The 27,978-nt window shown below is 35.1% G+C and overlaps 1 protein-coding gene across 7 annotated transcripts in view; it reads left to right on the top strand.

Moving 5' to 3' along the window:
- Nucleotides 1-762: 762 nt before the first annotated feature.
- The window catches only part of LOC128237139 (kinesin-like protein KIF25), a 28,574-nt gene continuing 1,358 nt past the window's right edge, over nucleotides 763-27,978 (top strand). The window contains exons 1-13 of one of the 7 annotated variants that reach the window (XM_052952396.1): nucleotides 763-913; nucleotides 1,412-1,600; nucleotides 2,802-3,044; nucleotides 3,430-3,518; nucleotides 3,770-3,812; nucleotides 4,092-4,144; nucleotides 4,619-4,693; nucleotides 5,776-5,925; nucleotides 6,864-7,025; nucleotides 11,852-12,036; nucleotides 19,482-19,544; nucleotides 20,066-20,107; nucleotides 23,934-24,080. In XM_052952396.1, coding sequence (XP_052808356.1) covers nucleotides 845-913; nucleotides 1,412-1,600; nucleotides 2,802-3,044; nucleotides 3,430-3,518; nucleotides 3,770-3,812; nucleotides 4,092-4,144; nucleotides 4,619-4,693; nucleotides 5,776-5,925; nucleotides 6,864-7,025; nucleotides 11,852-12,036; nucleotides 19,482-19,544; nucleotides 20,066-20,107; nucleotides 23,934-24,080 — 1,510 coding nt within the window. In that variant the 5' untranslated portion in view covers nucleotides 763-844. Of the gene's footprint in view, nucleotides 914-956; nucleotides 1,121-1,411; nucleotides 1,601-2,801; nucleotides 3,045-3,429; nucleotides 3,519-3,769; nucleotides 3,813-4,091; nucleotides 4,145-4,618; nucleotides 4,694-5,775; nucleotides 5,926-6,863; nucleotides 7,026-11,851; nucleotides 12,037-16,844; nucleotides 16,875-19,481; nucleotides 19,545-20,065; nucleotides 20,108-23,933; nucleotides 24,081-27,978 lie in introns of those variants that run through there. The other 6 variants (XM_052952395.1, XM_052952397.1, XM_052952398.1 and 3 more) reach the window with 6 other exon arrangements.

The following is a 27,978-nucleotide window of genomic DNA, read 5'->3' as shown; positions in this document are numbered from 1 at the left end:
ACGTCTAAACGGGAATGTGCCAAAAACGGGGGTGTTTTAAAAATATTGAAATTGTTTTAAGTGAAGTATTTTATGGTTGAAATTGATCATAAAGAGTTAAATTCATATTTTGCCATGTAAGTGAAATGTTATTTTGCACTAAACAAGCATTAAGTGCATTAAAACAAGTTGTTTACCTTTTCAATAAAAATAAAATGAAAGTTGACCGACACAGATAACAATTATGCGAAGGGGAACAACTCGATACAACCGTAATAACTCGGCCTCCTCCGACAAAACTTCGAGATAGACCTCGTTATACAATCGTAACAACTCGGCCATGGCCGAAATGTTCCGAGCGATTTAAAACTGTGCCCTGAAAGCCTTGCAGGTGCCCTTCATGTATATATCGTTATGTTTTGACAGAATGAAATGAAGAAAAGCCGTCAAACTCATAATTACAAGTTGGATATTTTTTGTGTGCGTACGGAACTAATATAAAATAACATTATCTGGTAATATTACTTGTTATTATGATATTTTATAGACGCTATATGCTTTAACCCGGAATCCTGATCGGAACAACTACCCACTTTTGATACTAAACAATTTGTACGTGAAGGATTTGCCATATCAAAAATCTAAAAAAAATCCGTCAACGTACAATTATTTGGACTAGGGACTTAAGATGTTTCGAGAAAGTGGTAAATAGTAGTATAATTTAACCAAATATTTTAATGCGTTTCGGTGTACCTAGTTTTTATTACCTCCCTTTATTTCCAATGTAAACAATTTTTGCAAGAACTTGAAAGTTGTTTCATTTACTCAAGATTTCTCTTAACATCTGTGTAGAACTAATGTTGAAATGCCGCTAGGGATTGACCGTACAGACTTCTTGAATGAGAAGAATAAAAGACTTGAGCGGGAATTGCGGGTTTGATTTGTTTTTGTTAAACTTGCAGTTGCACTTGCTTAGTTTTACACAGCTCTAGTTGTGAGTAGTACAACGTGAGTGTTCTGATTTTGGTTAGGTGACAATGAATACATAAGTATTTTTATGGAAGAAATTAATACCAGTGCTCTACTTTTGCTTAAACAGAGTAGCCCTGTGCAAGCTGGGACACAAAGCGAAATATCACTAGTATGGGTTGTTTTTCGTTTTTGTTCAGCCAGCTTAAGCTAATTGCCTGCTTGAGTACTTCTTGCAAACGGCAAACAATATATTGTCAACAAACGGATCAGTACCAATATTTTGTACTAAGTATTTTCTTCTTTATTTGAAAAATTGTTTTTGTTGTTTTTAATATGCCAATTTTGTATTTAACAATGAATTTTATAATAAAGTGGCACAATTTAATAAGATAAATAATTAAAATTGTGAATAAAAGTTTGATAATAGCAGTAGAAATGATCATATAATTAACGATTTCAGACCAGAGATGAGCGCATAGCATCACTGGAAACTGAGAATGCAATGTTGTATCTGAAACTAGCTCAACTCCGAAGTAACCTCCAATACAGTCGGGAGGAGGTATCTGGATTTCAGTCGCAGTATGAATCAGAGACAAAATTCCGACAGAATGTCATTGACTCCGCCCTCAGGTTCAAACAAGAGCTTGAGGTAACATATACATGCATCATATTATTTATAGCTTGGCGTTAATGGCTCAATATAATTGATCTTTATATAAGCATTTTAAAAACATAGGTGGCAGTATCAGTCAGGAATGGTGATATTTCTGTATGTAATTTTACCATTATATATCACAGACATATAAGCTATGGATTGGAAATTGCCAGATATTAAGAAACAATAAGAGGGAATTATTTAATCTCAATCCTAAATTTCGCAAGTATTGAGAAAATCCACCTTTTCTTTTATCTGAGATAATCAGCGATTTACATGATTTTCTACCAGCTATGCTGATAATTAGCACAGACATTGTAAACCATTTGCATGTGTATGTGTTTGGACTGTGAAATAAAAATATTATATAAAACTTTTTCACTATCTTGATTGAAAATATTAACCCGCTTGAGAAAAATGGTACAAGGAAGTTGCTTCAGAATTTTGAAGAACAATTTTTATTTAAGGTAATTTGTTTGAAACAAAAAGTTCATGTGGAAAGCACATTAAAACATTTTTTTTTTCATTTTGACAAAAGCAGCAGGATGTTTGTTTATAGAGGAAAAAAAGCTGTATTTTACAACCGTTTATTGCACTTAATTAATTATGAAACACCTAACCTGACATTTCAATGTTGAACATTTAAAAGGCAATTCACACATAATATGTGAAAGATTCTTAAAGATTGGATGAATACTGATGAAATTGTGTAAATAAAAAGAAACATTAACATAAAACATTAACATAAAATTTTGTCGTATTATTTGACTTTGTGGCATATTTGTTTACCCAGATTCACACTGGTCTGAAATATCGAGCTGAAAAATATTCTATCCAAGAATCATAAAGATGGGATAAAAATTGTCTGAAAAACACCCAAATCCAGACATACAATAAAGAATCTAAGAAAGTATGATTTACCCATTCTGTCTTGGGTCATTTTGTGCTGCTGTTGTTAGATAATCAACATACCGGTACTTGCAAGTCAGAGGCATAATTTTGTGCACAGACTTCTCTAAAAATCTGCATCCTGCAGATACACATGTATGTTTGAAAATGATGGATCCTCTTAAAAAAACAATGAGGATGTCCTTAGTTGTATAGAGTTTGGTGGTTAGAATACAGATTTCTAGAAGTGTTTTGGCAAAGATTTTATTTTTTATTATGTTGCTCAGCCATTTTCAATTAACAACAGAGCATCAAGCGAAAAATGGCCTCACTACAACGGGTAGCAGTTGATCTGCCGATCCAGTTCCAGAATGACATTAAACATGCCAACACCGTTGTTCAGCGTCACCGGCACATGTTTGTGTCTCAGACATCCAACCTGACAACTATGCAGGACCAACTGAGCAATCTTCAGGAGGCGTTAAATGACATTACAGACAGGCATGCTAAGGAGAAGAAACGCAGACAGGAACTGCATAACCTCCTCATGGTACACACTTATGATAATATGATGGTCCTAATCAGACGTTTATTTGTTACATTCTTGTATGGTAACAAGAAACAGTTCATATTAACCAAAACATTTAACCCTATAACTTGTTACCCATCCTTCCTGATTGGTAAAGGAAAGTACAGGATTTAAAAGACACTGAAAAGATCTGTTACAATATGATATGGTAATAAGAAATAGAGGAAAACCATAATAAATCATGTTCCATGCTACACATCTAAGCTATTCATACGCTGAAAACATTTAAAAAACCTATAAGTTTGTCAAACATATCTTTTATTCATTTCTTGAAAGCATCTGGAATGTGTTCAAATTCCACATGATTTGAAATTGAATTAAAAAAATGTTTATAATTCTATTACAGGAGCTGCGTGGGAATATACGTGTTCACTGTCGTGTGCGACCCCTGATGGACTTTGACCGAGGGGGAGAGGATTCCAGAATGCTGGGAGGGTTGGGAAACATACTTTACTACTTTGTAGAATAATATCATGGTCAAATGTTTGTCATGGATGACATGGATTTGCTGGATAAATTCAATATACTAGTATAACAAATAAATTACCATAATTGTATGTATAATTGCTTAGTTACTGGCTTTTAGATATGTATGTGTGAAACTAAAGATTCAAAAGAGTTTGAAATGAGACTATTACACCTTGAACTATAATGTGAAGTCAAAGCAGAATGCCTTTACATTGCAGCTCAGGTACCAAGTCTGAGGTGGTTGTCCACTACATGGATGATGTAAGTCAGTCTGGCAGATATCAATATTAGAAAAAATGTACATTTCATTTACATGTATAATTTATAATTCCTCAATAAAGCCATTGGGTAAATATTTCTTTTAAGTTAAACTATGAGGGATGATAAAAAAGACATGGACTTTGTAAAAAATAATGATAGGAAGTTTCGTTCTGCTTTAAATATTTTTAGTTTGATATTTAAAATTATTTCAACATCTATTGAATGCAATGTTTGATATAACCTTGTATTATTTCTATTATCTAACCATTCTCTTTTCAGGAGAATGTATGTGTTCGTACCACCAAACATAACAAGGTGTTCGAATATGAAAGGTAAGTAACAGTTGCCAATATAACATAGTGGTCGATTTGGGAAAGTTGGTTGCCGCTAGACATAACAAATTGTTTTGTGTATGAATGGTTAGTTACAACCAAACATTAGATGTTTGAGTACGAAATATTAGTTATTAGAGGTAAGTTTTCCATCTTGTTTGTGAATTTATCTAGAGCTTTTAACACTGTGACATTAAAAGCTAGGTTTTCAAATGATTTTGTTTTAAATTTACCACAAAGATTAAAAACAGTCATTTGGATGATTCAGCCTGAATCCTTGTACTATGGTTTTTAACTTTGAATATTGAAACACATCTGGGAATTTAAGAACAAAAAGCCTGGTCAGTATCTTACTATTTACCAACATCTGGGAGTGTGCATATTTTGACTCACATATAAAGTTCATAAGCAGGTGTAAATGTAATTTATGACTTTGCTTAATGTTTTCTACACTTGACTGTCCTCCGTTTGCAGGGTATATTCTCCGGCTGAGGCCCAGGATTCCGTGTTTGATGAAGTTTCACCCATGTTGACCTCGCTACTCGATGGGTAGGTGACATAGATGGATAATTTAGTTTATGGATTGGTATTAAAGTGTTAAACAAACTCCAGGATTTGTTATCTTGTTAGCTCTGACAGTTAAATGTTAAAAGGCAAAAAAAGATTGGATTCTGATAAATAATTTCCTCCAGAGGAGGGTTTATTGGAGTCACTATACAATCGCTTGGTTGGTTGGTCTGTTGGTTAATTTGTGTAAGCATACTACTCCCATGGTTTTAGTGGTATCACTCTGATACATGGTACAACTTGCCACCATGTCGTGTAGTTGTGCCTGGTGCATTTTTTTGCTATTAATGGTATTTTTGCTATTATACCTATTTTATTTAAGCATCTACATACCCTTGAAGTTTTATTCACATGGTTATGTTTGAGTTTGTGGACTGAATTTCTCCCACAGTTTAAAAGATCTGATACTGGGTGCATGTACACTATACCACCAGAATGGGTAGTAGTGTCTAGAATATATTTTTTGACCCATTGCTACTTTTGTTTCTTATTGTCTCAGTCAAACAATCAAATCCTGTGTCAAAGCAGCAAGCTGGACCATTGATTTTATTAAATTTTGCATGTATATAAAAAACATGATTGTTACTGGGCTATTCAATATATGCATGTTAGTGTAGTCTAAAAGACCTAAGCACAAGTGATAAGACATAAATAAATTGCATCTGATAATGCAGTAGAAACTACGAGGGTAAACCCAGTAGCCACTGCAGACCTACTATGGTCTTGTTAAAAAGTACAAAAAATACAGTAACAAAGAGACAACCATATCACAGCACATGATCTATACATCATTATCAAAAATTTGTTAATCAGTAAAAGTTGTTGTTATAGTACACATACAACAAAGATCACAGGGAATTCAAATGATGTGATGCCCGATCAACCTTATGAAAATATTCTCATCTGTTAAACCAATGAAAATTTACTAGTCTGATGATGTAATCCTTGACAAACAAATGTAGGTGGACTTGGATTCAATTAATTATTTTGTTTAACAAAGTAGGTTGTCATCGAGGGGCTTATACTGATTAAGCATCATATGAAAATTGTTTTCCCCACTGCAGGTACAACATCTGTATTATGGCGTATGGTCAGACAGGGAGTGGGAAAACCCACACAATGTTGGGCAGTCACAAGAATGAGGACTACCACCTGAGGATGGAGCCCCACAAAGATGAGGGAGTCATACCCCGGGCTGCCAGGGAACTCTTCAGGTTAGTATGGGTAGTGGACTGAAGTGTTGGTAAAGAATTTACAAAACAACCACCTGAGAATGGAGTTCATCAAAGACGAGGCTGCCATATTTCAGTACCTAAGTTTAGATTAGTAATTGACTGGGGTGTGATAGATTTCAGATATTCTTAAGAGAGATAAGTTTAGTTGGGTTACAGGTGGATGATTACAAGATTTCACCACATTGCTTGTTTTAAGCCCGTTTGAAAAAGCATCATTATGTGAGATCCCCCATGGTATTCATGCCCAAGTTACCTGATTCCTTACTTAATTGTCAGAAAAGTTAAAAGTTTTACAACCAAATGATCACTTCATTATGGCTCATTATTGTCAAATTGTGAACAAATTGACCATACTTTTCATCCACTCCTTACCAAACTAGGTCACAATGGTTATGGGCTTAAGATCTTAAACAAATTTATCACAAATCAGTCTGATCTCTTCAGTTTTTAACTATTGAGTTGTTAAGATATGTCTTTGTTGACCCTGTCTGCTCTCTTAATTGACCGTTTATACATAATTGATAAAAATGTGTACTGCCCAAATAAGTTTGATATCCACTTCCTCTGTCAGTACTTGATTCCTGGGTACTGATGGCCCCTTTGGCGGGTGTATGTAGCTTTGCATTTTAGAGCTCTTGTCTTTAAATGTTTTACCTAGTGCAATTATATTATTTTTTAATATTTTACCTTCATTTCAAAACTTTTTAAACTGATAATTCTCAAATTATTTTAGTTTTAAACTTTAAATGTTCTTGCACACACAGGTACCTTTGTTTTGCAGTTTTAATTTTAAAAAAAGTTTATTTTATTATGTGTAATAATATAATTGAGGACTTTTTCAAATTAAGGAAAAGATGATGAGATCAACTTATGATGTTTTGTATTTATATTACCCCTGACTGTATTCTGTCTTCCAGGTTGATCTCAGAGAAGCCAGATGGCAAAATATCCGTGGAGGTTTCTGTGGTTGAAATCTACAACAACGACATCCAGGACCTCCTCAGCGGTGACCCTCATGCCAAACATGACGTGATCACTGGTCCGGATGGCTCTCTCAGCATTCCAACACTCACATCCAAGTATGTGTAGAGATTGACAATCGATTTAGAATATGTCCTTAATAGTATGGTCATAGCCTTATTGGGTAAGCGCCTAATTTCAGACAGTGCCTAAATAATTGGACACCTAGCTGTAATAACAATTAATAACACAACAAAAAAATGGAGTCAGTGTACAATAAAAAAAAAAAAAAAAAAATCATCGTGATTAACAAGAAAATATATCACACTATAATATTTTGTGTAAAAAAGGCATTTATATCTGCTGGGTTGATGAATCAATACACAAGTGGCATCCCAGAAAATATACATTTAGTGTAGTTTGATTTCTATGAAAATTCCACGTAAATATAATCATGAAGTGAAAAAAAAAACAATTCCATATACCAGTATGATGCTTTTTTTGTTCTTTTTGTAACAAACATTTTTTGTGGTATTTAATGATTTAACATAGGAAATCTTTACTCTATAAAAGCATCCAAGTATATAGGCTCACTGCTGCGCTTAAATGAGAGTTGTTGCTAAGCAACTTTCTTGGCTAAACTTAGTATGAAAACTGAAACTGTTAGCTTTATTTTTCAAACTTTATAAAACAAACATTATCTAAGAATCCAAGACAATTTTGTAGAAATTGAATGCAAAGTCTTCAAAAAATGTCTGAAATTAGACATTTGCCTAGAAGTGTTGTAAATAGTGTTGTGCAAATATTTAACCTTTACCAAGACTCCAAAATGTATAGTATAAATTATGGTCAAATGCTGCTCGTTGACCATCTAAGGAAAAGGAAAATGGACATGCTAGTGGTGCTTTTGTCACTTACAGTAGGGTTTAAGCTCATGCACTCTTCTGTCCTTATGGAGACCAGCATGGGAACCCCTCTGCCATCATAGATTTAAATGCTTAAGACTGTCAAATATTTCTTTTGTTTTGATCAAAACCTATACTATGATTATAAATACAAACAAACTTATCATATTTGGCAGTGGAAACCTAATATAACTAAGATAGAATTATGACATTTGCTGTGAAATTCATAATGTTCAAATTATTCCCAGTGCTTAATAATGTTAAGATCCTGTCTCTTTTATGCAGCACTCTGCTCTTTGTAATACCTGGCTGTAACCCTATGATATGTATGTGGTATGTCTGTTGAAAATAATTCAAAGATGGTTGTCAGATAATTTAAATCATACAAGTGTCTTGTTTTTCAGGTAGGAATTATTGAACATGTATGTCTGGGTCAAGCAAAGGCTTTGAGTTATGGCACTTTCATGTTCAGACACACAAAGTTAATAGATAGCAGTAGTTCTATTTGCCATTTATAATTCAAGACAGAGGTTCAATGAATACCAAGATATTAATAAAAAAAAAGTTAATTATGATAATTACGATTATGATAAAACATGATATTAAACGCAATGCTTAGAGTTTTTCTACGATAAAAGGTTGCATGATTGTCAAAAATCAGGACAGGAATACATGTATATATTGCCTTTGTTTATATGTTGTCTGAAATCTTACATCATCTCAGATAAAGTTCATCATAACCGTTTATGTCAGCACTTTAATTGTGTTCCCTTTTTCTGCATACTATTTTGTTTGTAAAACTATTTTGTCCTGAAACAATTTTGTCCTAACTGTTGTTTCATATTTCTGTGATATCCTGTCATTTCATTCCTCAAAAAATAGAACTTCAAAAGCAGATTGTTAGAAAGTATTTATGTTTCCTGTTATTGTTCTGGTTTATTTTGTTGTTGTTTTTTTATTACCCTCCCCTTCAAAAAAGATGGGGCGTATAGATTCCAAATGTTGGTAGGTCTAGGTCTGTCTGACTGCCAGATGGTCATTACACCATGTCCTGTCTGCACAATAATTTGAGGACAGTTTGACCTAGGGCAATGAACCTTCAGGGATAGGTTGCCCTTAACCAATTGATGACAAATAGTTTTGTTTGGGGTCCAGAATGTCAAGGTCGCTATCAATACCGGTAGTATTATGAAAACATTTTCTGCACAATAACATAGAATGATTGAACTTAGGACCATGACAGTTCAGAGGTAGTTTGCCTTCAGCCAATTCATGACCCAAGGACCATGACAGTTCAGTGGTAGTTTGCCTTCACCCAATTCATGACCCAAGGACCATGACACTTCAGTTGTAGTTTGCCTTCAGCCAATTCATGACCCAAGGACCATGACACTTCAGTTGTAGTCTGCCTTCAGCCAATTCATGACCTTAGGACCATGACACTTCAGTTGTAGTTTGCCTTCAGCCAATTCATGACCTTAGGACCATGACAGTTCAGTGGTAGTTTGCCTTCAGCCAATTCATGACCCAAGGACCATGACACTTCAGTTGTAGTCTGCCTTCAGCCAATTCATGACCTAAGGACCATGACACTTCAGTTGTAGTTTGCCTTCAGCCAATTCATGACCTAAGGACCATGAGACTTCAGTTGTAGTTTGCCTTCAGCCAATTCATGACCCAAGGACCATGACACTACAGTGGTAGTTTGCCTTCAGCCAATTCATGACCCAAGGACCATGACAGTTCAGTGGTAGTTTGCCTTCAGCTAATTCATGACCCAAGGACCATGACAGTTCAGTGGTAGTTTGCCTTCAGCCAATTCATGACCCAAGGACCATGACAGTTCAGTGGTAGTTTGCCTTCAGCCAATTCATGACCTTAGGACCATGACAGTTCAGAGGTAGTTTGCCTTCAGCCAATTCATGATCTTAGGTCATGACAGTTCAGAGGTAGTTTGCCTTCAGCCAATTCATGACCTTAGGACCATGACATTTCAGTGGTAGTTTGCCTTCAGCCAATTCATGACCCAAGGACCATGACATTTCAGTGGTAGTTTGCCTTCAGCCAATTCATGACCCAAGGACCATGACAGTTTAGAGGTAGTTTGCCTTCAGCCAATTCATGACCTTAGGACCATGACAGTTCAGTGGTAGTTTGCCTTCAGCCAATTCATGACCCAAGGACCATGACAGTTCAGTGGTAGTTTGCCTTCAGCCAATTCATGACCCAAGGACCATGACAGTTTAGAGGTTGTTTGCCTTTAGCCAATTCATGACCCAAGGACCATGACAGTTCAGGTGTAGTTTGCCTTCAGCCAATTCATGACCTTAGGACCATGACACTTCAGTTGTAGTTTGCCTTCAGCCAATTCATGACCTTAGGACCATGACAGTTCAGTGGTAGTTTGCCTTCAGCCAATTCATGACCTTAGGACCATGACACTTGAGTTGTAGTCTGCCTTTAGCCAATTCATGACCTTAGGACCATGACAGTTCAGTGGTAGTTTGCCTTCAGCCAATTCATGACCTTAGGACCATGACACTTGAGTTGTAGTCTGCCTTTAGCCAATACATGACCTTAGGACCATGACAGTTCAGAGGTAGTTTGCCTTCAGCCAATTCATGACCCAAGGACCATGACACTTCAGTTGTAGTCTGCCTTCAGCCAATTCATGACCTAAGGACCATGACACTTCAGTTGTAGTTTGCCTTCAGCCAATTCATGACCCAAGGACCATGACAGTTCAGTGGTAGTTTGCCTTCAGCCAATTCATGACCCAAGGACCATGACATTTCAGTGGTAGTTTGCCTTCAGCCAATTCATCACCCATGTTGTTTGTGGAGAAGGTAGGTTTAATGTCAAGGTCAGAGTTAACAGTATAATGATTGGTTTGTCCACCAATTACTTGAAAACCTCTTGACCTTGGACCGTAAACCATTGCAGTTAGTTTGTACTTGACCAATAGGTGAACACTGATTCTTGTATGGGTGAATAGGTCAAAGGTCAAGTTCATGACTAAAGTTGTTTACAAATCTTTCTGTCCAATAACTTAAAACGCTTTAATTAAGGACAATGGAACATCAATAGTAGGTTGCCTTAAGTAGGATATGACCTAAATAGTTTTTGGTTTCAGCAGTTTGAAGGTTAAGGTCATGTTTAACATTGTAGTAAAAAAATCTACAAAATAACTTGAAAATGGTTTGACCTACAAGCATGAAAAGTCACTTGTAGTTGGTGGTCAAAGGTAAAGGTCATTGCAAATATATATCTTCTTAAACACCTTATTGCAGTCTGACAAGCATCGCTCAGGGGTCATACTGTTTGACAATTATGTCTCATTTAAAATGATTGTAGCAATTTCTGAGTAGTGCAGATTTTTTTATATAGACAAAAAATTCAATAATCTGTGGACCAAGTTGGTTCATTTAAGTACACAATTAACTAACCTGAGACAAAGCAATTACTATTAGGTATATGCAGTTATATATAGCACACAATTAAATCTTGTCAACTTCTCCTTCTGACAGATGGATGTGAATAAATTCAGTCTTATTTAAGTTTCGTTAGCAGGATGGTACATGAATGTCATATGATGTAATTAATTTAATTGCATATTCGTAACTTTATATCTTTTCCACTGTCAAGGTTTTTGTAATCTTAATGTTACACACTGTAGAGACAGACAAGGTCTCCACATTACAGTTACCATATATGACCTGATAGGCACACCCTGCATGTCACTTTTAAGATCCTCTTGCTTAAAAACCTTGTCCAAAGTTGTCAGTAAAATTGTTGGTGTGAAACTTTTGAGTATTCAATGCTGATACAGGTTTATAATAATGGTGGTAGCAGGTGTGCTGTCAAGAAGAAGGCGACAAATCCAACATTTAACTGTTTGATATAAAATAACACATTTGGAAAATAGCGGAAGGCCTTGGCCGATGTTGCCTCTCTGTTGCTACAGAATGCTGGTTTTAACTTCCAAGTTGAAAAATAAAACCTGTTTTACAGCCTGATGAAATATTTGATTTGTTGTACAGGAAAGTAAAGAAAATCCAGGATGTGATGTCATTCGTGCAGTATGGTCTGCGCATGAGACGTGAAGCCTCCACCATGGTGCATGAGCACTCAAGTCGCTCCCATCTCATCGTGACCTTGACTGTGAACTCTCAGGCCCCTAGTTTCCTCACCAAGCCCTCCGCTCCCTCGCCCATACCAGAAAATGGTACGTATTTATGGAACTTGCAAGAGTACAATATTTGGCTATTAAAAAAAAGATAAAGGTGCAGGTTTCACAAAACACACATGTTCTCTCTCCTTAGCATTCAAATTCCACAAAAGGGCAGATCCACCATGCCTATTTGTTACTTCTACAAATGTTTGTATAGCAATGACTTTATATAGCATGTAATGATGCCCAAGTATTTGACTAAAATAAGCTTGTATGATTCCCTGATAGTTAGACAGCTTTTACACTTTACAATAAGAATGGTATAAATATTACTGGTGATTCCAATTTCTTTGCCAAATGTTGCAAAACTGAATATTGCATATATGTGCATAACATGTAACAACTTTCAACTAGTCTTGTTGTCTAAACGTACAAAAGACTGAGTCATTGACATTATTTAACATGAATTATAGAATGGTTTGATGTGGAGAAATATCACGGTAATAGATCTATCATCTGATGAATTTTGATTGCCTTATGTGGTTCGTCCTTTTTTAAAACATTTGTCATGTACTGAATGATATATTTTGTCAACACAGCATTTACCATTGTTTAAGTTCGTTTATTTATTTTTCAAGTACTGTGTGCCAATTTATGGCAATAAATACATCAAATGTGGCTATATAGCGCAGCAATTTTCAACGTCATTTATTTATCATGCAATGTCAGAATTTTTGGATAGTTATTTTAATACACTAGTTAAATTCATATATTTTTACATAATGAGTTATTTCATGATGGCAACGCCATTTATGATGTAATACAGTTTATTTAGTGAGAGATATATTGTTTATAGTTGCCACTATCTAAACTCAGTACTTTAATTTAATATACTTCATAATCTTAAAACTTAATATATATATTTCTGTCTGAAGATACTGATCACTTTTCTCATTGGATTAATATAGGTTATTTGACGATAAAATGTGTAGAATTTATAAGGGATGAGACGATACAGCGAATATCGATACTGTATCAATATTTATCATCAAGTTGGTTAAACATCATAATCTATATATATATTCTGTTGTACAAACTTTATACATACCCGTCATTGTTTGTGAAACAACGTTTAATTTGCTGATTGTTTCGAGTTACACATTGTATTGCGTGTGGCACCAGGAGTCAGGGTGATGAGAGATGTAATTGGTAAAGACATCAGACAATAATTTGGCAGAACGATATAGGAATTTTTATCAATCTTCAACCTTTAATGTTCGTGAATGACTGCTTCATAGAATATTTTTTAGTTTTCATATTATATTATGAATCTGCAAAAACATGTTTGCATTATTTGCATTTCGGTCAGTTTATACTAAACCGCAACAGGGAAAATATGGGTGCACAAGATTCTGCTTGATATTTTTGTTAATAAATTAAAGTCCCAATATTATACAAGTCACGAACAATCTTCTTATTTAGATTTCTTATGCATGCTGTTGATGTATAATTGTTTGGACATTTCTTTAATATTCAACGAGGCAAATACAACATACATCATGTACACTAACACTCAATCAAAACTAAGTAGGAAAACCTTGGTTGGTGACTGACAAAGATGAAGTAGCAGTGATGATGAAGTAGCAGTGATGATGAAGTAGCAGTGATGATGAAGTAGCAGTGATGATGAAGTAGCAGTGATAATGAAGTCGCAGTGATGATGAAGTAGCAGTGATAATGAAGTAGCAGTGATGATGAAGTAGCAGTGATGATGAAGTAGCACTTATGATGAAGTAGCAGTGATGATGAAGTAGCAGTGATGGTGAAGTAGCAGTGATGATGAAGTAGCACTTATGTTGAAGTAGCAGTGATGATGAAGTAGCAGTGAAGATGAAGTAGCACTTATGATGAAGTAGCACTTATGATGAAGTAGCAGTGATGATGAAGTAGCAGTGAAGTAGCAGTGATGATGAAGTAGCAGTGATGATGAAGTAGCAGTGATGATGAAGTAGCAGTGATGATGAAGTAGCAGTGATGATGAAGTAGCAGTGATGATGAAGTAGCACTTATGATGAAGTAGCAGTGATGATGAAGTAGCAGTGATGATGAAGTAGCAGTGATGATGAAGTAGCAGTGATGATGAAGTAGCAGTGATGATGAAGTAGCAGTGATAATGAAGTCGCAGTGATGATGAAGTAGCAGTGATGATGAGGTCGCCGTGATGATGAACTAGTAGTGATGATGAAGTAGCACTTATGATGAAGTAGCAGTGATGATGAAGTAGCAGTGATGATGAAGTAGCAGTGATGATGAAGTAGCAGTGATGATGAAGTAGCAGTGATGATGAAGTAGCAGTGATGATGAAGTAGCACTTATGTTGAAGTAGCAGTGATGATGAAGTAGCAGTGATGATGAAGTAGCAGTGATGATGAAGTAGCAGTGATGATGAAGTAGCACTAATGATGAAGTAGCAGTGATGATGAAGTAGCAGTGAAGTAGCAGTGATGATGAAGTAGCAGTGATGATGAAGTAGCAGTGATGATGAAGTAGCACTTATGTTGAAGTAGCAGTGATGATGAAGTCGCAGTGATGATGAAGTAGCAGCGAAGATGAAGTAGCAGTGATGATGAAGTAGCAGTGATGATGAAGTAGCAGTGATGATGAAGTAGCAGTGATGATGAAGTAGCAGTGATGATGAAGTAGCAGTGATGATGAAGTAGCAGTGATGATGAAGTAGCAGTGATGATGAAGTAGCAGTGACAATGAAGTAGCAGTGATGATGAAGTAGCAGTGATGATGAAGTAGCAGTGATGATGAAGTAGCAGTGATAATGAAGTAGCAGTGATGATGAAGTAGCAGTGATGATGAAGTAGCAGTGATAATGAAGTCGCAGCGATGATGAAGTAGCAGTGATGATGAGGTCGCCGTGATGATGAACTAGTAGTGATGATGAAGTAGCACTTATGATGAAGTAGCAGTGATGATGAAGTAGCAGTGATGATGAAGTAGCAGTGATGATGAAGTAGCAGTGATGATGAAGTAGCAGTGATGATGAAGTAGCAGTGATGATGAAGTAGCACTTATGTTGAAGTAGCAGTGATGATGAAGTAGCAGTGAAGATGAAGTAGCAGCAAAGATGAAGTAGCAGTGATGATGAAGTAGCACTAATGATGAAGTAGCAGTGATGATGAAGTAGCAGTGAAGTAGCAGTGATGATGAAGTAGCAGTGATGATGAAGTAGCAGTGATGATGAAGTAGCACTTATGTTGAAGTAGCAGTGATGATGAAGTCACAATGATGATGAAGTAGCAGCGAAGATGAAGTAGCAGTGATGATGAAGTAGCAGTGATAATGAAGTAGCAGTGATAATGAAGTAGCAGTGATGATGAAGTAGCAGTGATGATGAAGTAGCAGTGATGATGAAGTAGCAGTGATGATGAAGTAGCAGTGATGATGAAGTAGCAGTGACAATGAAGTAGCAGTGATGATGAAGTAGCAGTGATGATGAAGTAGCAGTGATGATGAAGTAGCAGTGATGATGAAGTAGCAGTGATGATGAAGTAGCAGTGATGATGAAGTAGCAGTGATGATGAAGTAGCAGTGATGATGAAGTAGCAGTGACAATGAAGTAGCAGTGATGATGAAGTAGCAGTGATGATGAAGTAGCAGTGATGATGAAGTAGCAGTGATGATGAAGTAGCAGTGATGATGAAGTAGCAGTGATGATGAAGTAGCAGTGACAATGAAGTAGCAGTGATGATGAAGTAGCAGTGATGATGAAGTAGCAGTGACAATGAAGTAGCAGTGATGATGAAGTAGCAGTGATGATGAAGAAGCAGTGATGATGAAGTAGCAGTGACAATGAAGTAGCAGTGATGATGAAGTAGCAGTGATGATGAAGTAGCAGTGATGATGAAGTAATTGTAAAAAGATAATGGGAGCACCACTAACAGAAACATGATTTTTTGTTATGGTGACAGCCATCGAAACAATGACAGAAGAGTAAGTTAACGTGGACATGAGTTGTCACAGCCATGATAAGTGAGGTAACAATACCTACAGCCATATAAACAATGTTGACAGGAGACTAAACAACTGTTATGAGGTAAAAAAAAAAAGGACGCAGAATGAGAATGCTTACGTTGATGGTAGTTGAAAGATATGACATTGGGAGCAGAAATTTCAACGATGGCACAGATAGAGACTGTAAAGAACAATGTAACGGTGATACATAACGGTAAACATAATGCGACAAAGGTGTAAACAACAGCGCTTTTAGAGATAACAACAGCAGCAGTGGTGTAAATATGGCTTCAGAAATGTTAACACCTATGATTGAAGGAGTGGCAACAATGACGGGTGTGTAACCAACAGCAATGGAAGGGTAACAACAGGTGAAGTCAACATTCAGTCATAGTCATAAAAAGATAAAGTCACAATTCCAAATACCATTTTAATAGGTTGAACAAAGACATAAAGTAAATTGGTATATTTAAGATGAATTATCGTCCCAAATATCTCAGAAAAAGTTTAGCATGTAATATTGGAAGATTTGAGAAATAGTAGAAATAGAAGAAATTGAAACCTTTTACTGTAAGATTTTTCTGTTTTCAAACAAACACTTGTTTCATTATATTTTCTGGAAATAAAATGAATATACAATTATTACTAATCTCATTATCTGGTTTAACTAGAGATTTTCATTTTCATTTGAATAGAAGTATCTGTATCTGTGGTATCATGTGATGACCGTATCGTCTCATCCCTAGTATTTATGTTAATTATAATATTTTATAACAGAAACAACATTGTTGTAGCAGCTCATTTTGTATATTTTTATGTATTTTAAAAATGAATTTTAGTGCCCGAGTGCTTTAAGCAAATGCTGCCGAGTAAGTTACTATAGTCGTCTAGACATTGCTAGGGTTTACTTGATTATTCTATGCACTTTTTAGCTTGTCTGTTGTTGAGAAACAGAAAAAAGATATTGTCATAGCTTTAGTTTTGTGTGATCAAAAACTTAAATTGATAATATTATAAGCATACAAATAAAGCCTACCTAAAAAGCATTAAAGATATTTACATGAACAAAGTATGCATGTTGACCAATTGTTGCTCAGAAAAACAGGCGGGTGTTGGAATTCTCTTTAGGTGCTCTTGTTTTAAAGTTCAGCTCCTGCAAATGTAGAGCTAGAGATTTCATGTTATGGCCATGCATAGCACGCATTGCAACATGCTCAGTTATTATCACACATATGTTTTATGATAGTTTTGAATCTCTAATGTGCCTTATTAATTGCTTATGTTCAACCCAGCGGAATATTTAATGCATTCGAGCTGTCAAGATTGAGTAGTATGCATATTGCGCATTTGTTTGTATAGCATGACACAGATCATGTTTAACATGAATGTAAGGTTACAAGGTAGATATGTAACAATATCTAATATCTTGATTTTGTATTTTAATTATGTATGTATGTGCATATATTAGACCATTTTTTACCCTGATTGGTTCCAAAGGATATAACAAGAAATAAATGGCAATGAATCTTACTGTATGTCCCTTTTTTCAGAAAATTATTAAAAGAATATTGTGCAAATGTACATGTACATTTCATCGTTTTAAACATATGTCTTGTTCAGTTGAACACAAATTATTGAATACAAAATAAGGGTTATTGTGTGTGAGTAAAATCAGAAAAGGCAAGCTAAAATAATTACCAATGAAATAGCACCATACCAGGAAAAATGGTATGAAATAAAAAAAAAATAATGAAATACTCATGCCGCGTAACTTTTTGGGTTTATTAGACGCATGTTTCCAAAGTAATTTTCTCTTCGTTGCCGTGTTTCAGATGATGTTCCTGGTAAGAATTTCAGTCATGAGCGCTATAACCAGTTCAATGTTTTGTTCATATTTCAGTCATGAGCGCTATAACCAGTTCAATGTTTTGTTCATATTTCAGTGTCTCAGTTCTTTTTTTATTTGCTTTATATTGTTATAGGTCACTATATGAAGCACAGAAATTTCATTCCTTTGTTCCTGGCTCATCGCAAACATAGCATATCAAAACTAGAATGGCTAGTTATCTTTGTATAGCAGCATTTCAGCTGAATATAAAGTAATCACATCTTTTGGAAACTCCAGCCAGGAACTAAGTACTGGGCAAAAGAAATCAAAGAATATAATTCTTCTTGAGTATTTCATATTTTTGTATCCATAGTTTCTGTGGATTAAAATATTATTTTTTATATGTAAATGCATGCAAGAGATATATTACAAGTATTATGGCGAAGTGCAGTATCAGATTGTTTGCTTCAACATTGAAGGGACTCATTCACCGATTTTATGTGGGCAATTATTGGTATTGAATATTGATAAAAGTTTAGTTATTTTTCTTCGTTTTATGAACAAACAGCAATGGTATATTTTCAGTTTAACACAATTTTGTAAATTCAAATCTACAATCATTCAATTTTAAATAGTGCTACTAACACTTTTTGGCGATAAAGGTTATATTTCATCACATGTTTTAATAATTATTAACAAAAGAGCTCTTATTTGAACTTTGGATACTAATTAATCATTGGAGCAAGCACTTTATTCACATTCCAAACAAAATAACTGTTTACAATTTCTGACCCTATAAAAAGTGAACAAGTCCCTTTAAAAGGAGGGGTTTAAATAATTATTTTATTATTATGTGTTTTCCCTTGCCATATGCAAGATGGTCAGCCCTGGTTTACACACTGCTCAGTAGTATTTATCATTTTAATTAACACACAACATGTATGTATAATTGATGTAAAAAGATGAATTAAATCCATAAGATCTAAGAAATAAATATGTAAAATTAATGTTTACGAAAATTGAGGTGATCCTTCATTTTATATTAAAAAAAAATCAGCAAACAAAACAGTCTAGAATTGCAATATCAATCTGATACTAGTAATCAAAATTCAACATACTTACTGTTAGAAATAGTTGTTATCTGGAGCTTTTGTGGGTTTTAAGTCATTATTACATGCATTAAGACACATTAAAGGTAACTAAATAGATTATAACCTATAAAAATTTCCATCCAATGGGATTCACTAATTGCCATGGTTAATTTAGAAATGATATGCTAGATATTTTTTACAAACCTCTTGTCTGGAGCAATAGCTGGTAGCCATTATTGTCCAATTTACCGTCCTTAAGATTTGCCCCAACGTCATGACATACTGTGCACCACAATATCAAACTGCATCTTGTCTTTGATATTTGGCAAGCATCGGTTATAAATATTCATGTACGTCAAACATTTGGCATTGCTTGTGGATGACAAAACTTGTCCTTATCTGCTGAAATAAACAAAAAATTAAATTATTGTGATATACTTGTATAATCATGTATAAACATGTACATCAAATAAGGCAGTGCTGTTGCTAGACTGTTACCAGTATTTTCTTTGTTTCAGCTTATGTAAAGTAAACATAACGTTGTTCTGATTTTAAAGAGACTGACCCCAGCGGAATCCCGTATGCTGTGAGGGCGGCACTTCTGTCCCATATTGCCAATGGTATCCATGACAACCTAGTTTTATCCCAACACTCCCAGTTATTTAATCACTTCATATGTAACATGTTCAAAAAAACAATAAATATTTTCAGTTTTGTGATTCATCAAATCAGTTTTATATTTCCAGTTTTTCGCATTATTTTTAACTTTGTTTATTAACATTTACCATGTAATGAGTTTGACTCACCATGAATCACCAATTTTAAAATTGTTACAAAAACTAACATAATTTCAAATGAATGACAAATTTATTTGGAATGACCTTCAAGAAAAGCTATTTAACTTAAGAATAATTGGTAGCTTTAGTCAAAATAAAAGGAACCTCAGTATCAGAAAGATAACAGATATGGTCAAAAGACTGAAAAGGTAATGCAAATAATGTGAATCTAATATTCATGTTGTATTTCAGTAAATCAGCTATCCTTTTTTTGAAAAAACATCTGACAAAATAGGCAGCATTATGAGAATTACATCACAGTATTTTTACTTAATGTCATTCAATATTATTTATTAAATTAAAAGTTTCAGGTCGCAGGTTCGAGACATCAGGACGGTCAAGGACAGGCAGGAATCACACAAACAACAAAGCCTTTGCCTCAATAACATATTTTTAAAACTTTACAATTTAGTTCATCAATCAATATAAGCTTTAAATATATCTGATTAATGTCAATGAAAAGTGAGCTTGTTTTATTACTGATCTGTCTGGAGTTTTTGACAGAAGTTGTTGCATCTCACATTTTCAACAATGGATTACTTGTTTTCCGTTGTTAATACTTGTACATTGTAGAAAAAAATACAGATTTGTTCTTACAAGTTAAATAGCCCTTTTATGTCTAGCTTTTTTAAGCCCCCATTCTCAAAGCATATCAAGATGTCAGTCCATCTAAGGATACTATGTCGTGCATTACTCCAAAAGTATTTTAGCGATGATGAAACTTCACAGGAATGTTGAGCAGCATGTGCTGTTTGCACCTGGGATTTTGTGTTTTGCTTTGCCCAATAATTGCAGAGTTATGGATATTGACTTAGTTAAGAGATAGCCTCAACTTCATGCAATGTTGTACATATCTCCAAAAGTTTATGAGCCAGAGTCACAAAACTTTACAGGAATGGTATTACCATTTTATGCCCCCACTCATTTGTTCTGCATGTGAACTGGTAATTTTAATGCTTATTCATCTTCCATTGGCGGAATAATGGCCCTTGCTGTTGTCACCAAGGCAGAGAGTAGGAGTATCTGTGTGTTACGAACACATTTCTAGTTAATAGAAGAACAAGGGCTGTCTGAGGCCAGTTAAACATTTAATAACCTTAGGCAATGTTCACATCATGAATTGTTTTATTATAAATTCATGTTATTGATAAAGGCTTTGTTGTTGGTTATTGCCCTGCAAGGAATGATTTTTGTAAACTGTTACAGCTTCATTAATGGTTTGCAGCAATGTTAATGTTTGTAAATGTCTTGACTACAGTTGCAGATCTCATCTACATAAATGAGTTTCAGCAACCCTAAAATCTTGCAATAACTTTTTGTACCAATTTTTCATTTTCTGAATTGCATAGACTTTCGAAAACTAGCCAGATCCGCCCATGCATGCCTAGATTATGGCCCTTGATAGTATAAAAAATGCTATTGTGTAAACACTAGCTTGTGAACACGATACAGTCTTCATTTTTGATTGTATCTCGATGAAACTTGTACAGTATTTAGATATCCATTAGAGCTCGGTTCCTTTCGAAAACCAGCCAGATCCTACCATGCATGCCTAGATTATGGGCCTTGAAAGTATTAAAAAAATCAGTTTGTCTGTAAACAATTGCTTGTTTGTCTGTAAACAATTGCTTGTGAACATGATACAGTCTTCAGTTTTGATTGCATCTCGATGAAACTTGTACAGTATTTAGATATCCATTAGAACTTGTTTCCTTTTGAAAACTAGCCAGATCTGCCCATGCATGGATTATGGGTCTTGAAAGTATAAAAAATGCTATTTTAAGCTAAGTCTATTTTTAGCCAAGTCTACATGAGCGAAGTCTATTTTTAGCCAAGTTTACATGTAAAGTCACAATTGCTTGTGAAGGTTTGTTCAAATTATGCCCCTGGGGTCATTACTAACCCCCCCCCCCCCCCCCCCCCACGGAGATTGTCCTGCAAGGGACCAGTGTGTGGCAAATGCAAACGACCTCGGCGACGTTGGCGGAGGCCCAGGGAAGAGTTCTCTTTTCTTTGTAAGGGACGGACTCCCCCCCCTCCCCCCCCCTTAAATTGGGAAATATTGAAAACCTTTTTGTCTGAAACCACTATGCAAATCCTTGCTATTTTGAACAAGGCTTTATTTAGTGGTCCACTACCATGGTTGTTCAAATTATGCCCCTTGGGTCAAAACTGGCACTGCCCTGAGTGTCACAATTTTCCTAGAGACTTATTTAAGAAATATTTACAAAATCTTCTTGTTTCAAACCACAAGACCCATACCTTTGATATTTTTTTGTGGAGCATCATATGATGCAATTGAAAACATTTGAAAAAATGCCCCTTGGGCAAAAGCTGGCCCCACCCCTTTTGACTTACTTATTAATTTTTAAAGCTACAGTAATGAAATTTTGACCATGTGAACAGTTTTGCGAACAAGCATTAATGTTGTCCTCGGATGTCCTTGACTTTGACCTTTGATCGACTGTTTATTTTTTAAGCTACAGAAATGAAATTTTGACGATGAGTACAGTTTTAAAAACAAATATTTTTTACCCTCAGATTACCTTTACTTGGCACATATTAAAACAGTTCATGCAACTAATCTGCTTACAACACTTCCTGTCCTCAGATATTGACGATGCAGCGTTTTCAGCTAACCCAAACACTAAAAGTGAACTATATATTTGTTGCCTATTACTAAAACGTACATGCTCTGGATTGAAAATGACCACAAGAGCCATGTCAGTAGAGCCCTTTTGGGCCTCTTGTTGTTGTATCCAGACGATAACTCATGAAATGGTCAAAGTATTTCAACAATTCTTTATACACATGTTTAAACAGTAAAATCCAGGTCAAGTTTGACTTAAGATCAAAACTATCAGTTTATGACCGAGTTATGGCCCCTTGGTTGATCTATAGGTTTTGTCCTGATGATTACTCATCAAAGGGATTTTTCGTTCACATGTTTAACACCATAAAATACAGGTCATGTTTGACTTTGGTAAAAAAACACTAAACTTTTATGGGGGAACTCCCTTTTACAGCTTTGAATTTGGAAAATAAAACAATGTCTGGCTGATGACATGTACAATGGATTTTGAAAAAATATAATACACAGGTTTTACACTATGCATATGTTCATGGTGATTGTTAAGTTTTTTTCTATATGGAAATAGTTGACCAGTCCTGTGTCCAGGCGGTGTGTTTGGGTATTTTCTGCTCCTGCAACAGCTCAAGTTTATTCCACTTTGACATAACTAGTTATTTAATAGCTAAACTTTGATATTTCAAAAAGCAATGTTTATTTAAGTGCATCTTTTGTCTTGCTTGTGAAGCATGGCAGAAAGATATGGATAACTTTGTCCGGTGGCATAATAAGTCAATACGTCAAAGGTCAAGTCATGGTTACCTTCACTAATAATTATAAGCCCTCTTCGTGTGACACTTGGTACAAACCCAAATCGTAGAATTTTTGGAATGTTTATTTTCTATGCCCTTCACCGATTCTCACAGATTCACTCAAGCCATTGAGAAGCATAATATTTCTTAACATATATAACCTTGCATGCAGATAAAATTTCTACTGGCTACATCTCACATGTGTTGTTCAGTCAGTGTTTTGTACTCATGACCATGATTGGCTTGGTTAACCTTACACTTACTTAATTGTTTCTCTTGAGAGTCCAAATAATTTGAAGTCATTGCCCATGTCAGATTTGAAGTTAACTATGTTCATTGTTTACTAACTGATGTTTTATAATTGTAAACTTTGAATTTAATGACCTTTTGATAAATCATAGTTGTTTATCATAAAACTTCTCATTTTCTATTCAAAACAGAACATTGTCTTCAGTACTTTCAATACTACATAAAGTATCTATTTTGTCAGTAAAAATAACAACATAAGATTAGATTATAGTGATTGATAGTTGACTGCCGTGGAGGGTTGTTAGATCGCCTTGTATGACATTTTCTAACAATTTGTCAAAATCACTTTAATGGATATGTTTTTTACAAACCAGCCACCAGCCAATTACCACACAATTTTATAGAAAATGTTCATATATCTATATGCTGAAGCAAAGAGGTTAAAACTAGTTTTGACAAGTATAACTGAAAACCACATCAGAGTAGAAAAATACATAATTATTGTATTTAACTTAAAACACACACTTCCTTTTGTCTGTGCAGCGCCCCCTGGTGGCCGGGACAGGAGAGGGAGGTCTGTCTCGCTGATGTCCACGCCCAGTTTTGAGCCCCCTGCACCTGCTCCCCTCAACCATGCCATCATCAAGACAAAGCTACAGCTGGTGGACCTTGCCGGCAGTGAATGTGTCGGTATGTAAACAAGGGGCTATCTCATGAAAAAACTAAAACACAAACAGATTCTCCCACCCAGAGTAAGATGGTATAGTTATAAATAATAACAATTGAAAAAAACATTGCTTTGTCAGGCTATACGATGTAAGTTTCTTTGTGAAACTGCTGGAGCTGATTTTTCTGTGTCTGGAATTGTTTAAAATGCAAGTTATATGTCATATTTTCAAAAAAGAATACATGCACAGATCTATCCTATAAAACCATTTGTGCTAAGTGTTTAATGTGTTGCAGCGGTTTTCCAATACAAAATGTGAGTTTGATTTAGTATAGATTCATTAACTGAACAATAAAATATGAAACTATTTGATAACTTATAGGATAATACACATTGTTGTTGCTATCACAAGTGGCTTGATGAATGTTTGTTGAACACTCCAATGAATCGTGTTTCTTACAAAGATCATAAAATTTTAACGTTGATTGATAGTGCTCAATTTTTATCAAAAAACAACAACTTAGCTTTGGGCTGTACAGTTTTTTTAAATGTTGCTTTAATTGGAATGATATATATCTTGTTTGATTATCATCGTTATAATCTCATTAAGAGAGCTAAAATGGAGAGGGGAAAGCGAAAGGTTCTTGGTGATATTAAGTAAAGAAACGGAAAGAAAACTTTTTGATTTCAATCTTTAAAACACACCATTATAAGATTAATTATAGTGGGTTTTTTTATGATACTTTGTATAAGACCTCTTTAGGCCCCTGTGATAGTGGCATATAGTAATAGGACCATCAATTCGCGTGGACCAACATTCATGTATTTGGCAGTGTTTTCTATTGAAAAACCTCACATAAAAATGCAGTTTTAGTGGCTATTTGAGAAGAAGGAAAAACCACATAAACAAGAAATGTTGATCCGTTTGTCTGTCCCCTTAGCTTCCTATCAATTACTGAAAAACACTGGGGCCCAGGGGCCTCAACCTTAGTAGACAGGTTGGAGGTCAAGACCAGTAGATTAACCGTGTTGATTTGAGGTCAGTTGGTAAAAGGTTGAGGTGGTTGTGACATTGAGCTGAAAATCCGGTAAGGGGGTAAAGGTAAAGGTCAATAGCTGATGAACACTTATTTGCCTCATAATTGGTAGGCGATTTGAACGCTACCAAGGGATGACCCCTATGGACACTAGGATTTCAATATGGTAAACATGATCAAGCCATTGACCTACAACAAACACTTAAAAGTTACCCAGTGCTTGCTGTTTTGTGTCATCATTCTCTTTAACATAAAAGTTTGTGTTTTTCAAACCTTTGTTACTATTTTAGGTTTACATTTTAAATGAAATTCTGGCAAAAATATCTCTAACATTCTGTAAAATATTCACAAACATACATTTTCAGTTATGCCCAACAACCATATTTTATAGTATAACAGATATAACTTGACATCAGATAAATTTTGCAGTGACATATCATCTCCGTGTACATACTTTGATCTTCAAAATGTAAGCAATTAATATTAAAGTTCAAACTAAATGTGAAGGTAGGGAAGGTCATCATGAAACTATGTTCGATTCTGAAGGTTATCTGTCAATATAGGGCTAAATACAAACAGCTATCTGCTCAATGAGGCTTCAAGGGCATTTGTCATATTCATGTGACAGCAATTGTTCTATATAACCTGGTTGAGGTTAACCTCTACTGTAAATTGTCATTATCACTGATTTACTCTGTTTAGGAGCATGTCATTTCATACATGTATCAGGTGTATACCAGTTATATGTCAGGTTTATAACAGTTACGAGGGGTGATCCAGAATTACGTGGACTTCTTACATATTTTCTATATTTTACGTCCAAATCATTTTTAAATTCATTAATTTCTCAAAGTATTCTGCATAGACAGTATGAAATTAAGGTCTGTAAAATTAATGAGTATTGAAAAATTACGGGTTCTAAAACAAGAGGAAGGCACGGTCGGCGCACTGTCTAAAATGTACGTTTACAAACTTTTTATACATCTCTTACAACATGCTATTCTTCCATGTTTATCTATGAAATTCTGCAAATTACGTCACATATTACGCCGACTTCATACCAATATACTGTTCAAATTTCTGACATCATTTCCGTTTAAAAGTCGTTATATTCTGAATTGATTACAAGCATGAGTCTGGGATACAACATGGCGTCATCGGACTTCGTAGAAGCGCGAGACGATGAAGTTTTGCGTTGAATTGGGGAAAACACGGACCCAGATTATGATAATGATGGCAGAGGTTGAAATGAAGCAACATGTGCCGTTCATTAGTATTTAACAGGTATTAACATTTAAGAAAAGGATGATATTCCATAGAAGAAGATAAGGAAAAGGGACAGAAGAAGAGGAAGGGTGAAGAACGTCATCAGGGGGGATCGCTGTTTGACAGTTCGTGTTGTAGCAAGCATCGTCAGGGCAGGGTCGGAAGTGCAAAGAGTTTTAAGAGACGTCGTGATTTAGTCGTGCAAAAAGTTTGTGCGAGATGGGTCCCTCGATTACTATGTAAGGACGAAAAAGAAAATGTTTGCGTTATTCAAAAACATTTCTGCAAATATTTGCACGGGAATGTGAACAATTAATGAACAGGATTACTTTAAAAAGGATTATTATTATTTGATTAATTAATTATTATTATTATTTTTATCATTCTTTTTTCTATTTATTTATGTTTATTATAATATATGCAGTGAATAACGTGACATTTGTCATTGTCGGTTGGTAATACTTCGAAAAAATATGATTTTTTTAAGAGCGCAGCGTCATTGACGTCATTGGACTGCGTCGGTCGGGTTCCACCTTATATTGTAATTTGATTGTAATTCAGCGAAAATTCTATGTTTTGCTCTGAAAATTGCAGGAATTATATAGGATATGTTAAATGTATTGAATGTGGAGTTTCTATGTTCTATGTGAAATGATATTTGAATTATTAAAAAAGTCCTCGTAATTCTGGATCAACCCTCGTATATATCCAGTTTATACCAGTTATTTATGAGGTTCATACCATATGTATAGCACATGAATTAGACGATATGTGGATCAGGCTCATACCCAAGGTTAAATCCAGATAAGTATCAGGTTCATACCATATGTATAGCACATGAATTCGACGATATGTGGATCAGGCTCATACCCAAGGTTAAATCCAGATAAGTATCAGGTTCATACCATATGTATAGCACATGAATTAGACGTTAAGTGGATCAGGCTCATACCCAAGGTTAAATCCAGGTAAGTATCAGGTTCATACCATATGTATAGCACATGAATTAGACGATATGTGGATCAGGCTCATACCCAAGGTTAAATCCAGATAAGTATCAGGTTCATACCATATGTATAGCACATGAATTAGACGATATGTGGATCAGGCTCATACCCAAGGTTAAATCCAGATAAGTATCAGGTTCATACCATATGTATAGCACATGAATTAGACGATATGTGGATCAGGCTCATACCCAAGGTTAAATCCAGATGAATATCAGGTTCATACCATATGTATAGCACATGAATTAGACGATATGTGGATCAGGCTCATACCCAAGGTTAAATCCAGATAAGTATCAGGTTCATACCATATGTATAGCACATGAATTAGACGATATGTGGATCAGGCTCATACCCAAGGTTAAATCCAGATAAGTATCAGGTTCATACCATATGTATAGCACATGAATTAGACGATATGTGGATCAGGCTCATACCCAAGGTTAAATCCAGGTAAGTATCAGGTTCATACCATATGTATAGCACATGAATTAGACGATATGTGGATCAGGCTCATACCCAAGGTTAAATCCAGATAAGTATCAGGTTCATACCATATGTATAGCACATGAATTAGACGATATGTGGATCAGGCTCATACCCAAGGTTAA

Source organism: Mya arenaria, chromosome 6 (genome assembly GCF_026914265.1).
Source record: "Mya arenaria isolate MELC-2E11 chromosome 6, ASM2691426v1".
Lineage (NCBI taxonomy): Eukaryota > Metazoa > Mollusca > Bivalvia > Myida > Myidae > Mya > Mya arenaria.
The sequence above is the reverse complement of the archived record's forward strand: the minus strand, read 5'-3'. Positions and strand labels throughout refer to the sequence as shown.